This window comes from Plectropomus leopardus, chromosome 15 (genome assembly GCF_008729295.1).
Source record: "Plectropomus leopardus isolate mb chromosome 15, YSFRI_Pleo_2.0, whole genome shotgun sequence".
NCBI classification, from domain to species: Eukaryota; Metazoa; Chordata; class Actinopteri; order Perciformes; family Serranidae; genus Plectropomus; species Plectropomus leopardus.
In genome coordinates this window covers 25,447,805-25,464,083 of record NC_056477.1, presented here as the reverse complement: position 1 = coordinate 25,464,083, position 16,279 = coordinate 25,447,805, and the positions used below count along the sequence as shown (strand labels likewise).

The 16,279-nt window shown below is 40.9% G+C and overlaps 1 protein-coding gene across 2 annotated transcripts in view; it reads left to right on the top strand.

Annotated features, from left to right (window-relative positions):
• LOC121954402 (adhesion G protein-coupled receptor A3) overlaps positions 1 to 16,279 on the top strand; it is a 216,533-nt gene that overhangs the window by 58,518 nt on the left and 141,736 nt on the right. The window contains exons 8-12 of one of the 2 annotated variants that reach the window (XM_042501884.1): positions 5,360 to 5,524; positions 11,084 to 11,303; positions 11,768 to 11,917; positions 13,323 to 13,484; positions 15,161 to 15,394. In XM_042501884.1, the coding sequence (XP_042357818.1) occupies positions 5,360 to 5,524; positions 11,084 to 11,303; positions 11,768 to 11,917; positions 13,323 to 13,484; positions 15,161 to 15,394 (931 nt within the window). The remainder of the gene's footprint in view (positions 1 to 5,359; positions 5,525 to 11,083; positions 11,304 to 11,767; positions 11,918 to 13,322; positions 13,485 to 15,160; positions 15,395 to 16,279) is intronic. The other variant, XM_042501885.1, reaches the window with a different exon arrangement.

Here is a 16,279-nt window from a genome sequence, read left to right as displayed (position 1 = left end):
CCTTTTCGACACACCTGGGAAACTTTGTTAGCTTGGAGTGAAGTCAGAGTTCATTAACAAGTGTGCCATTTAAATGTATGCCCACATCCAGCATCTGAAATTAGCTCACAGATCACATTTTTAGGCCATGTAACCAGTTATCTGTAGTGGAATATATTTTAGAAGTATCCCACCAACGATGTGCATATGTGGGAAGTTGAAAAATCTATTTCATGTATCATATGCTGGAGATGATTCAAAAGTTCAACTAACAAAACAAAACACTACAATTCCTTTAAGTCAAAAAAGATGATAATATTGAATACTCACAAGAGCAGTCAGAAGGCAGACATGCAAAAACAGATAACACTTAACTTTGATAAAACTTTGGTCCAACAGGTAAGTTAAAGAGAAAATATAAAAAAAATCAACAAAAAAAAATGACACAGCGTATGTCTTTAAAAACAAGCAACACAGATAAATACTATACTGCAGTAAATGCTCACACATAAAGTTCAATCTTTTGTGACAGGATATATGAGCCATGAGGCCTTTTTATATTAACCCTAGCACCCCCGTCTAACAACACTAACAGCACTGCCGGGAGTAAACAAAACACTGCAGGAGCTTATTACTGTAGCATGTCTCAGGTGGTCTGTCCCCGCTGGTCTAAACATGTCTCTCGATGTCTACCCTCACCTGCTTATTTTCACTAGTTTCTGGAAAACCGACGAGGTCATTTAATTCTGAAGCATTTGTAGTTTGAGGCTGTGTTATCGATGTAAAGCTAGAATATATGGCTGTGACTCAGAGGTAGAGCGGGTCGCCCTCTAATTGGAAGGTCAGCAGATCCCCGGCTCCCCCGGGCATCATGTCAAAGATACAACACAATGAACCCCAAATAATTCCCAATGCTGCGTCGTCGGAGTGCGTGTGAATGGTCACAGTGCAGCAGGTGGCACTATGTACAGTAGCCTCTGCCACCAGTGTGTGAATGGGTGAATGTGACATGTAGAGTAAAAGCACTGAGTGGTCAAAAGACTAGAGAAGTGCTGTATATGTGCAGTCCATTTACCATTTAGAATAGTGTACTCAGAAGTAGAGTTTTTGTTCATTTCTGGTTTTTCTATGAGTGGATCCTATTCCTGTTTTTTGTTGTTTTTTTCCTGAGTGTGTCCCAGCTTTGGCAGGATTCGGTCTTAGCACCGTTGTCTCACAGCAAGAGGGAGTGTGTGTGGGGTTTGCATGTTAGCGTGCATTTTCTCCGGGTTCTTTGGCTACATCCCGCAATTAAAAGACATGCAGATTAGATTTTGGTGACTTGAAATTGTCCAAATGTGTGAAGGTGTAGGTGAGTGGCCGTCTCTATGTGTCATCCCTGTAATACTCCTGTCCAGGGTGTACCCCGCATCTCGCCCAATGACAGCTGGGATAAGCTGCAGCCCATGCACTCCCATGAAGATAGACACTCACTTGCATTGTCACTGCCAATAGTTACAGACTATTCCACTGATCTGCAGGTGGCGGTGATTTAGGGTGCAACAAAGCACCAGCAAAGGAAAGAAGATGACTGATTGCAAGGACATATGGGTGTAAACAAGGATTCCAAGTTTTGTAGAAAAGTAATAGAAAGAAGATGCATTCAGCTTGTTGGTCATCATCACTGATACACAAAATCCACTGAGGCCAATAACACTGAACTTTTGTTTAATAATGAGAGAACACCACGTGACACTTTTAAGTAAAATGTGCAGCGTTTATTGTGAGCAGCATCAAGTCATTCATTTGATTACAGTTTATAGAAGGTTACGATGAAAAATGTTAGCGATTTTAGACCAGATGATGTGGAGAATAAGAGAAACACCAGCCAGATACCGGAAATCAGATGCAATTCTGGATATCAAATGTCTGGCAATTTGTCGGCTGGGCTTTGCTGGAGCTATTGTAATCCCTAGCGGGGTTATAGCTCTATCAATCGCCACCCGAGCACCGTTTATAGAAACATTTGTTTTGATGAAAACAGATTTCCACTAATAATCCTCTGCAAATGATCTTTTTTTTGTTTGTTTTCAATCTTGTTGAGTCTGTAGAGGAACATCTTGAATGCTCAAATCCCTCAAGTTCCGCACCGCTAAATCGATAAGCAAAGTGAAAGATCTTGACTAAATATACAGTATCTGTTACAAGGACATAAACTGGTATTTTCATCCCAATTTCATTATCCTGTGTGACAATGAAAATCAGTTTCAGGGTTATTCTATGAATTACTGCCATCCGGATGTAATAGTCTTGTGCAAATAGAGTCTAATAGAGTCCGATGTGTCATCTACTGTATATTATCAGTTTAGATTAGGTTTTCAGACAGCACATGTCCTCATTGTGGTTTGTTATGTAACTGTTGCACTGCAGAGGCAGGCTGATAGCTCGACTGAGCCCAGAGGGTTTCAATTTAAAGCCCATCCACACTTTAAACTCAAGTTGCGTCCTGTGGAAGAGGGAGGGTGTTGTTTTAAAGAGGGAGGGGGACATAGAGACCGAGAGAGAGAAAGTGAGTGAAAGAGGGAGAGATAATGTGTGTATGAGGCAGAATGAGCATGTGAAAGAAAGGTAACACTTAGGGACATCATCACAGTTGGAGAGTGACTCATTCCTACAGTAAGATTCCTCCAGCGTGTCAAAACTTTTTTGAAAGCTCCTGTCCAAAATATTAAATGATTGTTGCAAAAACTCTTCTAAACTACCTTAAAATGCCCAGATGTGCTTTTCAGACAACTTACAATGTACTTACATGCGAGACGCCTCATATGCATTTACAGAGAGTCACACTTGAAACACACACACACACACACACACACACACATTTGTTCTCTAGCTCACAATGTCGTCATCTCAGTCAAGCGTTCAAATCTGATTTAGGGGCCTTTTAGAAAAGCACTCAGAAAAGACAGCTTTAGTGGAACACAGAAGATGAAATCAGGACTTATTTTATTCATTTTCATAACTTGCCTACAGAAAGTCATTGCGGCAAAGTCGGTACGCGCAACGTTAACAGCATTCTTTGATTCCCGCTTCTCTTCTCTCACAAAACAGACAGCGGTGGGATTTTAAGGTATACACAGGTTAGCTCTCTATTACATTCAACACCTTCTTTGTTACTTTGTATAGACTGAAAGCATTTGACTGACAGACTTCATGAAGTGTTAATTTCTTTTGTTGGCGTTCATATTTTGTTTCATATATAAACACATCAGATTCTTCATCAATCAATCACATTAGGGCTTTAAAACTGATTGTTGTATTTCGGGAAATTTCGATATGTATGTGTTATTATGGTACCTCAGGCATAAATTCACAAGGTAATTTAGGAACTCAGCGACCGCTGAAACCTTTAACACCTGGACTGACATCAATTTTCTTGTATTGCATTCGGACACGGTTTTGCAGCATTTAACCGGAGAAAAATTTGTATGGTGTCTTTCAAAAACACAGTAAAAACATAATGAGCAACTGGACAAGAAATGTCATGCAAACAGCAAAGAAATTGGTCTGAAAATAAGCAGAGAAAAAAAGAAAAGAACAGACAAAAAAATCAAACAGACAAACAGAAAAACAGAAGAAAATATTTATTTGAAATTGATTTAAGCCATTTCTGCTTTTGTTTTTGTGCTTATTTTTAGGTAATGTTCTTAGAATTTATTAATATTGGGGTCATTTTTGTTAATTTGCTTCTTGCCCTCTTCCCATGTTCAGGTTGCAAAGGGTCAGCTACATTAGTTATTCAATTTCCACAACTGTGACCCCTATAAGGACTTAATTTACGCGCCAATGTTGATTAAAATATATTCTTATTAAAAAAGTTAGTCTACTGTATTTGGTGCTGAGGAGAATGAGACTAAAAACACACGACAAAATGAAACGTGATTGATTTTTATCAAAACATTATGATGAAAAAAACACTGACTGACTTGTAATTTTATTCCAGTATTTTACATAAAATTGCCTGAAAATTTGGTGGTCACTTGTTGAAAAATCTGTGTAATTGGCCCCCTTCCATACATTCATATGGGTTGGGTTCTGCAGTTCTTTGCAATAGTCCAAACACATGGAGATCAGGTGAATCTGAAACTATAATATTTGTGTTTATGTGTTATTTCTAATGGGCCAGGGTGTTTTCCTGCCTTTCCCCCCTGTGCATGCTGGGACCGGCTCAGGCCGAAAATAGTTGTTCTAGTAATAAACATACCGAGAGAGAAACGGGTGGCGGAGAGAGAAGCAGACAAAAAGAAGGCATTTAATGTTTCTGACTAATATTTCTCTCCCATCCTCTGAGAATCGTTTTCTGGGATTACAGCTCCTCCACATCCGAGCCGCTCAGCCACTAATCATCTTTACTCTGAGAGATTGTACTTTCTTGTCCGGCGTGTCGCTTATAATTTTTAATGTCAACTGTCGTGCATTCTCGTTTGTGAATAATTGTTCCCTAAGTCGCATTTAAAAACTTTATACAGAATTGCGAGGGTATACTGTGACTTATATTAACAACACACGCAGCTTAATTGAATCACGAAAATAGGCATTAGGGGCAAAAATAGTGCACATAAAGCAAATTTGACTACAAATGAATTGTATGTAGAAATTAAACAGTTGGCATTTCTGAAGGAGGTAGTATTTCCATGGTGATAATGCTGGTTGCTAAGCAATCTCCGCCTTTTTTTCCACAAGGAGTAAAATCCTCAAGATTAGTCGCCTTGGCAAATGGCCTGCATTGGCTCTTTGTCACTGTTTCACCATCCTTTGTTTAATCAGGCATTTTCCATTGAGATAGAAATCGCTGTGACAAAGTAGGAAAGATAAGCGTGAGTAATGATCATCTTAAGTCACGGCCAACATTTTAAGCCACTGCATACTCATACAAGCACGAGGGTCTCTCAAATGGATTAGATTTTGTGAGGCGCACACATACATGCACACACATTTCCGTGGGCCCGTCCCGAGGAGGAGCATCCACTGACTGCAGAATCCTTTAGATGTCACCCTAACCTTAACCCTCCCACTGCATGACTAACTTTAATCCTTAGCCTTATCCCCACAAAATAATCCAAACCACCCCAAATTTAAGTCCAAACACAAAGATAATCCTCAGTCTACAGTTAACCCTAAACCCAGGACCAAATCCTAATCCAGCACCTTGTCCAAACCTTTTAAGGACATTTGAGGCTCATAGGAAGAAGTCCACTAACACAAACACAAGCGCGCGCACACACACACACTCACACACACACACACACACACACACACACACACACACACACACACACACACCACACGGACACGTAGTTCTCACACTCTCAGTGAAAACGCCTCTGTTCTCCTCCTCCAGTGAGGTCATCCTTTCCAACATTGACGTGGGCATTGCTGGCATCTGGGAGTGCCTGGTGACCAGTTCCCGTGGCAACACTTCTCAGGAAATGGAGATAGTTGTCCTGGAAACATCAGCGCCGTACTGCCCCACTGAGAGAGTCACCAACAACAAGGGGGACTTCAGGTGAGTCACCTCTCAGCGGTCACATATGGACGCTCGACCACGTCGGTTCAATTCCAAACACTGACACCTCCAGCATCATGAAACAAAGAGGTCTTAAAGGAGTAGTTTGACATTTTTGGGAAGTACACTTATTGACTTTCTTGGCAAGTGTTTGTTGAAAAGACTGATAGCACTCTCATGTGTGTACATTAAATAAAGCTGCCGGCAGCTTAGCAGACTGTAAACAGAGGTAAACAACTAACCTGCCCATGTCCAAAAAATCCACCTACCAGCACCTCTAAAGTTCACTCATTAATGTAATATATCGCTTATTTAATTTGTACAAAAACCAAACTATACAACTGGTTTAGGGGGGTTTATTTTTTTTTAGCACTGCAGCCTGCTAAGAAATGTGGCATGCTCCGTCAAAATCAGTCAACGGCTCTTGGTTTTTGGTCAATTTGGGGTTTTGTTTTTATTTTAAATTAACAAAAGCTTTGCTCTCATGAAACTGTTTTTGCCAAGCTCAGATGATAAATACAGTTTTGAAGCTTGAAATTGTGCAGAGCTAGGAGCAAATACTTTACAAAAGCAAAAAGCACTCGGGTCAGGTCAGGTGCACTGAAACTTTAAAACCCATCAGCTCCCCACCAGCGACTCACTGAAGCTAGTTCTAAGAGGCTTAACATCAAAATCTGAATTTCATGTTAAACTTTTGTCAAAATGCACGTCCTACACATCGTAAGCTCGGTTAGATTCTCTACAGTTCAGCTGTCATTCCAATTTACAAAAACCATGAGCACCAATATATCATTCATTTAGATTTACTGGTTTTGTAACAAAATAAAGACGCCTTTTTCTTGATTATCTATATTCCTTTAGTAAGCAAGTGTTCATCGATCAAAAGAATCAAAAGGGTTTTTAATAACATTGAATCCAAGTCGTGAATTTTGTCGTGTGAAGTTCAACCGAAAAAACATTCTTTTCTCGTTTACCTGCACTGTGATGTTGGGTATGCTTGTTTTTGTCAACTTTCTAGCTACAAAATAAAAGCATCTCCAGCTTTTCTGTGTATTTTCCACTCTGGGAGAGCCCCTGCAGTACAGCATGTGCTCCCAGTTTAGAAGACAAATGGGTTTGCTTTACTTTTGGCCCCTCTTCTTCAAACTTTGGAGTCCTTTTTCTCAAAATCATGGCTCAAGAACAGTCATTATGTGGTGTGATGTATTTTGCTTAATATTTGGAGTATAAAAACAATACTAAACAATACATCAGAAAGCTAAGGATTTACTCTTTCCAGCAGTGTATGAAATTGAAAATGTGTTTTAGAATCAGTGTGACTAAAAAATGATCAAGCAAGGGTCGAGTGCAACCTGTAACATGTCCTTTTTGTACACATCAATGAAAGGAGATACAATGTATTAATTGGTGAGCCGAGAACAGAAATAGACTAGCTGTTTCCCCATGTGTCCAGTCTTTGTGATCTGCTAACTGCTTCATATCGGTAGAAACATCGGTATCAATCTATCTAACTCAGAAAGAAATCAAATACGCCTATACTGCAATGATTTTCTTGCCTTAAGTTAAAAAAATAGGATGTTATAAATAAGAACATCCCCGAATCCTAAGTGTAGTTTTCATTTACCAGCTAGTTTTGTGTAATTAGTGGTAATGGACAGTAATAGCTGGTTTTCAAAGCTGATACCAGGAGGTCTCCAGCAAAATAAGGCAAGAGTTTAACCTCACTATAATTTAAGTCACCAGTTCCAATCACACAGTCTACTGTATAAAATTAATACTGTAATCAGTGCGCTCGCTCTCTGCTATTATCTCTACATGTTCAGTGCAGTTGAGGTACTTAAGTCTGTTTCCTGCCGCTGTCGTGCTGCTTTCTGTTCCACCTGTCAAGAAATCAGCCACACCTGGTCTGCCTCGCACCAGATGTGGCTCATTAACTCAAAGACCAGAAATGAGTGTGTAGTGGTTCACACTAGGAATTATTTTCCAGAAACCACATTTTTTTTCGGGTTTTTGTACTTTTAGCATACATCAGGTGTATGAAACAGCATCAAAATAGAGGATGTCCTAGAAGCATCCTAAAATCCTACAAACTTGGCAAAATCCAAGGAATTTCCTTGGTTTTGTACTTTTAGTATACATAAGGTGCCAGGGTGCATATAACAGCATCAAAATAGAGCTTATTTAACAAAAGAAAGTTCCAGTGCAGGATCCCCTGAAACCAGGATATCTTAAATCATAGAAACATGGTAAATCCTAGACATTTCCTGAAATACTAAAAATATCCTGGAGTCCTGGAAATGTGCTAAAATCCTAGAAATTTAAAAAAAAATCCTGGAAATGTTATGAAATCCTTGAAATCTCCAAAAATCCCAAAATCTGGCTAAAACCGAGAAATGTCCTAAAATCCTAGAAACATTCAAAAATCTTAGAAAAGTTCTGAAATCCTAGAAATGTTGTAAAATGCTAGAAACTTGCTTAAATCTACAAATCCTAGAAATTTCCTAAAATCCTTGAAATGTCCTGAAATCCTCAAAACATCCTAAAATCCTAGAAAACTGCTAAAATCTACAAAATGTCATAAAATCTGAGAAATGTTGTAAGTACTAGAAACATCCTAAATCCATGAAATCCTAGAAATATCCTGAAATCCTACAAACATGTATCGGGCTGCTGGGACTGGCCCCTGGCCTCTTGTTGTTTTGCAAAGTGGCCCCCAAGCAAAGCAAGTTAAGTATATCTGCAGTGAAGCCCAGACATATATTGAATAATAATTAGATATGTGATATGAAAACTCCCACCAACATTATGGCTCAGTATAGCACAGCTTTACAGCAGGACTATAAAAAAACAGGAGCAGTTGTTCCCATGACTCAAGTTTCACATAAAGAGGGGAACAAAAACCACACATCTTCCTGCCCTCCATCCATCCTCCTCTTTTCTGTCCTCCACTTCTTGTGACCACCTTAAAACCTTGTGGTTGTACACACACACTCTCTTGCTCCACCTCTCCTCCCCCGCAGGCGTGCTGCTGTCGTGTACGCTCCTTTGTAGCCGCTGTACTTTACAGCCCCCTTCCAGTGCAGCGAGCAGCGAGGCTTTGTTTCTGCCGGAGCATTGGAGTAATGGGCTGGAAAATGAGCCCCCTATTTTGTTGGGGGCGAAATTAACGCCATTTATTACTAAGTAGCTGCTGCCGCTGCGACAACATGGATGGAGACAGGGGAGAAAAAAATGAGGATGGGGGTGGGGAGCGGCAGCATGGCAGGTCTCTAACAGATTACCTGCCTCATGAGTGCGCTGCTCCTTTATTTTCATTGAGTTGAAGTCAAAAGTGTTAACATATTAAGCATTACTTCAGCTACTTTTGTGCGGCAGGATTTAAACGTTTGCTTAAGGAGAAAGTGTCAAAACACAAGATGCATGTTTTCTCCCCTGATTGTAGACAAATTGATCAGTATGTGTGTGCACAAACAACTCTTTCCTCAGGCTGCACAGAAATAAGACCTCTAATCTGCAAGAGAGCCAAGAAACAAAACCTGGAGGGTTTTTATTATCTTGGAAAATGGAGGCTAAAGTCGTGGACTCTGAATGTTTGGCTGACTTTTTACACTCAAACGAGCTTTATTTTATTGAAACACTAACAGGCATTACCCAGAAAATGAAAAATTCCCATTTCCCGTAAAATCACCCCAGCCCCTATCACAGGTTGGTCAGTAGAGCAGCTCATGGACTTGGCTCTTGACGACATTATTGACAAAGACTCATTTCTTGCTTGAGAGGAGACTTGCTGAACTTTGCATGGCCATATGAACAACACTTGTAATTACTCTTTTAGGCTGGATTTCTCCCTCAGGAGGGAATGGGCAGGTTTCTTCTGCATATATACATCTCTCTTTGTTGTTTTCCATCTGTGGGAATTTAGTGTTGCACTTTCATAAAATTCGGGAGTTGTGAGAGACAAATGAAAGAGTTGATGTTCAACTTTGAGCAGCAAAGGCTTAGATATCTTGACATTTATGACCTGGTATGACCCAGCCGTTTATGACTGCCTCCTAAGTTCCCAAGTCTTTCACCCTCCATGCCTCTAGTTTGTTACAAAAGCTTTCTGTTAAAAATATTAATCTTGGGGCACCCGGTAGCTCACCTGGTAGAGCTGAAGCCTCATGTACAAAGGTGGTGTCCTTATCCCATCGGCCGCTGGTTCGTCTCCAACCTGCAGCCCTTTGCTGCATCTCTTATCAAATAAAGGTAAATAAGGACCCCAAAAATAATGTTAAAAAATAAATAAGTAAAAAAAATCAAAGGCATAACCACAAAAATTAAGACAGCTAATTCAGAGACACAAAATTCAATATTAGCCCAGTCACCAGGAGAAAACGTTGGCATTGTAGGTTTCTGCAAACCGTGTATACATGACAGTTGTATGTTTCATATGTATTTTATCAGTTTCCAAAGTAACGTATTATATGAGCTGACTTTGTCATACGGAAGTGGAAGGGATGGTGGATGGCATGGTGCTAAGGCGAGACACCTGCCAAACTGCAGAGCAATGTTTGTGACCGACAATCAACTAAACCGTTTTTTTCACTGTTTCCAGCGGCTTTTCAACAACCAAATGTGGGTGGTTTAAGCATCCTATCACTGTGTTTCTATTAAGGAAAGTGCCACAAAAAAATGGTTGTTTTACTGAGTATTCACTACATTTACTGCTGGATAGAGCAACAAAAAGCAGTCGTTTTCTTTACTGAGAAATCGCTGTGTTTCCTCCCTGGTTAATGCCAAGAAAGTTGTTGTATTTTACAGACATCACTATGTTTCCTGCTTTGATAGTTCCAGGTGTTTTTACAGAGACATCGCTGCATTTATTTTAGCAGGAACAGTGCCGCGAAGAGCAGTTGGTTTTCACCAAGTCCTTGTTGCATTTCCAGCTAGATAGTGTCAGGGAAAGTAGTTGTTTTTTTACAGAGACATCGCTGCGTTTCCAGCGGGGATAGTGCCACTAAAAGCATTGCATAGTGCAGTTGGTTTTTGTGCCTAAACCCAACCACACGTTAACCACAGTGGTGTTAAAAATGTTAAGTTTCAACATTTCCGCTACAAAATAATGTATAATTGAAACATATTCATGTGCACTGCCAACATTTATTCTGGTGAGTTGGTTGGCATTATACAACTGTTTTCACAGGCAGTAGTCTCCCCCCATCACAACTGAACTAATCTTGATATGTGAAAATTGGTGCCGTTCTTCTTTTAGTGCATTCTGTCGTTAAACCAGAAACACAATGTTTAGTTTGACTGCGCGCAGAGTGGAAAGACAATGCAGTAGATTAATAAAGTTAGCAGCCAAAGTTAATTAAGTCAGAAATCATCACTAAGACAACGCATTGTTTCACAATCAACTATTAGAATCTGGCAGTCTTCTGCAAAAATAATTAGAGCTAGCTGTAAATCAAATATGCAAATTAATAATTTCCTAAGTACAGGGAGTATGAAATTGCCATCTGGTGCAGTGATTGTAGATTGCTAAACTCACTCCATTGCTGATATCTCGTGTGGCAGGTGGCCAAAAACTTTAGCTGGCATCCTCGCCTTCCTGCCGTGCGCTCCCGCCACCTTTGGCTCTGCCCCCCACCCCGCTGGCAGCGCTCCTCACCCCTCCGGCCAGAAGGAGAAGAAGGCGTGGCGGAGCTGCGACCGCGCTGGGCGGTGGGCTGAGGAGGACTACACTCAGTGCCCGTATGCCAGTGAGCTGACGCGTGTGCTGCACGAGCTCACACAGGTAGAAACACACACATATTCACACATTCTGTTCCACAGTTTTCATTCCATTGTCGGAGCATCAGCTCTGATTTTGCAAGTTAATGCTCCACATGTTGACTTTTACATATTTGCCAGCCTACTCAGAGTGTTTAACAGAACTATTTGATACCCTCATATTCCTAGAATACAGAAACAAACCTCTTTACTGATTCATGTATAGCCTGCAGGTGTTTGCAGATCTGTACGTGTAAGCCTTTATACACATAATGCAAACTGACTGATGTTTCACTCTACATTTCTCAGGGGATTGCTGTACCACGTTAAGTTCAAAACTACATGCATGACATCAAATGGCATTACGGTGATTTATTATTTATTATATGTTGTCGGAGCTTTTTCATGTTATGTCTCTGCTGAATTGTGGCGGTGGACTGTGTGATCGTCGTCTCTGAACGCTGCTTTGAATTTGCCTTTGTGTTCCAGATTACTATTAATACCACAAATGCTCAGCCGTTAGGCCAGCAGTTAGTGGCGTTCACCAGCAAGGCGGCGCACTTCACAGACGTCATGGATGTCATCTTTGTCACGCACCTGGTGGAGAGACTGACGAGGCTGGTGGAGAAACGTAGAGACGTAAGAGTGAACGCATAGATGCGCCATAGTTTTTTTTGTTTTTTTTTTTTATTTGATTTGTACTGACTTGATTTATTTTGGGCATGTACTAAAGAAAGTGGAGAGCTTCATACAAAAAAACGGACAAGAAGTAATGTGACAGTGAAAAACATAATGCAAAACAAACAGTCAAACACATGATGGCTTTGTTTACATACATGAGAAGAAGTACAATTTATTTAATCCCATCCCTTCTCCATAAGTCATTGAATTTTTAATAACATATTTTGTTATATATTTACACCCATAATTAACTTAACAAACAGTATATGCATACACCCACATACACAGAATCAGATATCTACAGTTTTCATTATTATATACAGAAAACAGAGGAAGATAAACAAATAGATAATAAATAATAAACCAGATAAATCAGTAACCCCTACAAACATACTGATGAATGCCGTAATACATACAAATTTCCAGTTTAAACACATCTGTTTCACTCAATCTGTTGCTGCTTTTTTCTGCTTTATGTTGGTTGCTGCTCATATTCTGACAATATTCATGACTGTGTTGAGTGACAGTTTTCTGAATGCAATAATTTGCCGTCGATGAGGTTTATCATGTAAACTTTTAACTGGAGCCCTAATTAGGCGCACAGGAAAGGACACTTCAGTGGATGTCAGCCACAGAGGTAGCGGGGGCTTCCCAAAAAGACATGACAACACGTGGTCGCTCTGGCTTCAATCCTTCAATCGATTCCAGACAGCTTAACTTTTCACCTCATGTGCTTTCCTCTTGCCCGCGGCGGCGTCGGACCTGAGTGGCAATCATAGTTATGAAGACGCATCTCTTTTTTTTTTTTTTTTTTTTTTGGCAAAGCCGCGTTCTACCTTAAGTGAACTCCCCTTTCCGTCTGTGGCCGGAGGCAGTCTGAGGGGCTTTACGTCACACTGAAGGTCAGCTTTTGCGAGGGGAAGGGTGTCGAGCTTAGTCAGTAAAAAGAATCAATATTAGCTCTCACTTGTCCAATTACTCTTCATAGGTCACTCGGGAGGAGATATTATTAGGAGATACTTAGAGTTTTATCATTCCTGAGACAATGCTGATGAGACCACCCTCATTCATCCAATAAAGAATAGTCAAATGAAGCAACAATGAAAAGTACAGTAAGTAAATAGCGAACTGCCATCCCAAGGAAGCGATTATGCCCCATTGGAGCCGCTAATCTAAATTAAATCTCTCTATAATGAATGAAGCCACCATTGCCTCCCTCACTATTCTGACTGGAGATTATAAATGTGCCTGTTGTTGCGGATATGATTGATGTGCACGATGAGTCTGCCTTGCCGTGTGTGTGTGTGTGTATGTGTGTGTACAGTTTGTGTAGTTGCATCCATATCTGCTTGTGTTTCCACAGCTCGGGGACTATATATCCGACATTGCCAGCAACATGATGCTCGTGGAGGAGCATATCCTGTGGATGGCGCAGAATGAGGCCCGGGCGTGCACTCGGATCGTGCAGTGCGTGGAGCGCATCGCCGACCTGGCGTTGACCGGAGACAACCGGGTCATTTCTAAGGTACAGCCAGGCTTTGAATCACCCACGCTTACGGCCACACTCAGCCAGGGCAAAGGTTGATTATCTGACTAAATGTCCCGTAGCTTTACCTTTTTTCTTGCAGCCCAGAATAATGAGAAGTTAATTTGGCTCGAGCAGATAGCTGGAATAAGGCAAGAGAAAGATAAATTGCTTCCTTTGTTTCTTCTCGCTTCCGTCTATTTTTTTCCCTCTGTGCTGTCACTTGGGATAAAAGCATCTGCTAAATGACTAATATAAAAATCTCCTTCCGCCACCACTCCCCATCTGTGCCCCACTCCCAATTCCTGGCCTCCCCCTCCCCAGGTGTCTGCTAACATAGCTCCGGAGGCCTCTCTGATCCGCCCGTCCAACTTCCTCAGTCTGTCCTGTGCCGCTCTGGACATTCTTCATGAGGCAGTGGTGGACAATAACATTGTACATTTACTTAAAGCCTCTAGAGGCGTGGCTTGAAATAGTTAGAATGTGCACATTATATTAAAGTTGCGTGTCTCATTAAGTTTCGCCAAAAATCTGAGTGAAAATAAATGTTCCCAACTATAAGAACCTCCTTGGATCCCACCTTTGTCATGAGGAAGTACAATATCCTCCTCCAAGGTGGAATGGAATAGAACTACTAAGCAGCAGAAAATGGAAATACTCAAGCTAAGTCCAAGTACCTAAAATTGTAAGTTAAATGCAGTACTTGAGTTAATGTATTTAGCAACTTTCCACCACTGATGAGGACAGGGCATTTTTAATGACTTGAAGACTGTAGGAACAGAAAAAAAACAGCTGTGTAGAGACTCACAAATGGCAAGTCAAGGTAAAAGGTAACATTAACTGTTTTAAATAGTGAGGATAATTGAAATGTGTACCTTTAAAGATAAGCTGTGACCAATGTTGTCTTCTTATGATAGGACAGGGCAAATGAAGAGTTTCATCTATTGTACATTTTTATTCCCTTTTTTTTAACTATTTGTTTTAACTTTAAAAACTTAGTGTCCAGGCTGATTGAACATTCTAAGCTTTCGGAATTCAACCCTTTGAAACCTGAGCAAATTGATTTTATTTCTTTCAAAACATGGGGAGGGGGCAATGAGCAACTTGCCAAAACATGACCCCAGCAGGAAAGCAATTTAAAAAATAGCAGGAAATTAATTTTCATAAATGTTATAAGAAAATAATCTGAAAATAAGCACAAAAAAAAGTGTTATAAAAAGAGAAAATTATGACAAAATTGTTTAAAATTCATACATACATGTTGTACATACATGTTTTTTTGGTATCACTTATATAAAATGATAGTAAATATAAATATAGTTTCTGTTGACGCTTTTTTTCAATAAATTTTCAACTAATTTTAAGGTAATTTCCTTGTCACCTTTTTACTAATTTCTTGATATTTTGTGGCATTTCTTGCCCAGTTGTTCATTGCCTTCCCCCCCAAGTTTTTGTAAGAAATCAAGTCTGCTCAAGCTTCAAATGGTTAGGAAGACAAGTTAAAATGTTACAGAATTACCTCAGCTTGTCCGTCCAAATTCTGTCAACTTGAAATTCTAAGGCAGCCTGGACACTAACATTTTTTAAGGTAAAACAAATAGTTTTTATGATGTAAATATGTCTGCCACTCTTCCCCGCCTCTACACCACTTCTAATTCTTGGCTTCCCCTCCCAAGGTATCTGCTAACATCGCTCTGGAGGCCTTTCTAATCCGCCCGTCTAACTTCCTTGGTTTGTCCTGCACCGCACTCCAACGCCCCCCCACATCCGCCACGTCGCCCGTCCCTGACAGCCACTCCCACGCCGACAAGGACGCGAGCCGAGAGCGTGATGCCGTGGGGGAATCGTTGCTCAACTTCAAATGCCACACTGTCAACAACAGCGGCTCGCCGGCCAGTCAGCTCAGCAAGGTAAGGCGCAAGTTAATAAACGGTGTGAAACTTTCCTAAAACATGCCACTCCGTTCTTCTCTCTCTTTACAAAATCCACCGAAACCAGCCCGAGGTCAGGAAACAACGTTCTCTGACTGCTTTGCTTTCTCACTCCCGGCGGGGTTCTTCTTTTTTTAAAGGCCACACACTTTTGTAATTTTTTGACACCGTGTTCAAATGCAGGAGTGGGAAAAGAAGGAGGGAAGATGTTCTTACGGAGGAGAAAAGAGTGAGAAATAAAATATGAGAAAGAGAGAACAGCTTGTACAGCAGCTCGTGGGCACAATAAAATGAATTCTCCAACACCACACAGTTGAAGCATGTGGGAAGGATTACCACCTGCCCTTAAGTCTGTTGTTGCCTATTTGTCCCGGCGATATGACACCTTGTTTAGATTCTTTGCCACGCCGTAGATCAGCTCGTGATAGGTGAGGTTGTAGCAGGGGCAGGGCCTGCAAATAGGATGGTAATGTGGGAGTCAGTGAGCTTGGGCCACTCCCATGTGATGAAAAAGATGGCCTTGCGTCGCTGTCACTTTAAATCACCTTGGCTCCAGTTGTGGCCGCACCAAATGAGAAATCAACAGACAAGGGGGGACTGTGCGTGTGCAGACAGCAGGCAAAACATTCAACTCCCCTGGCGCTCAAATGGCATAGTTGTGCAACATTTGAACAGTTTGCACCCTCTAGCTATTCAGTCTGCCAATGAATTCATCAGTGTGCATGTGAGCGCGCCCTGTCTGTGCATGGAAATGTGTGAGAGAGTGTATTGGGCGTGTGTTTGCCTTTCGGTCTGCCTGCTTATTTTATTTCCCTCATCTTCGTCTACTTCTCTGGTGCGACGGTGTCAAGTCTCAGCGGTTTT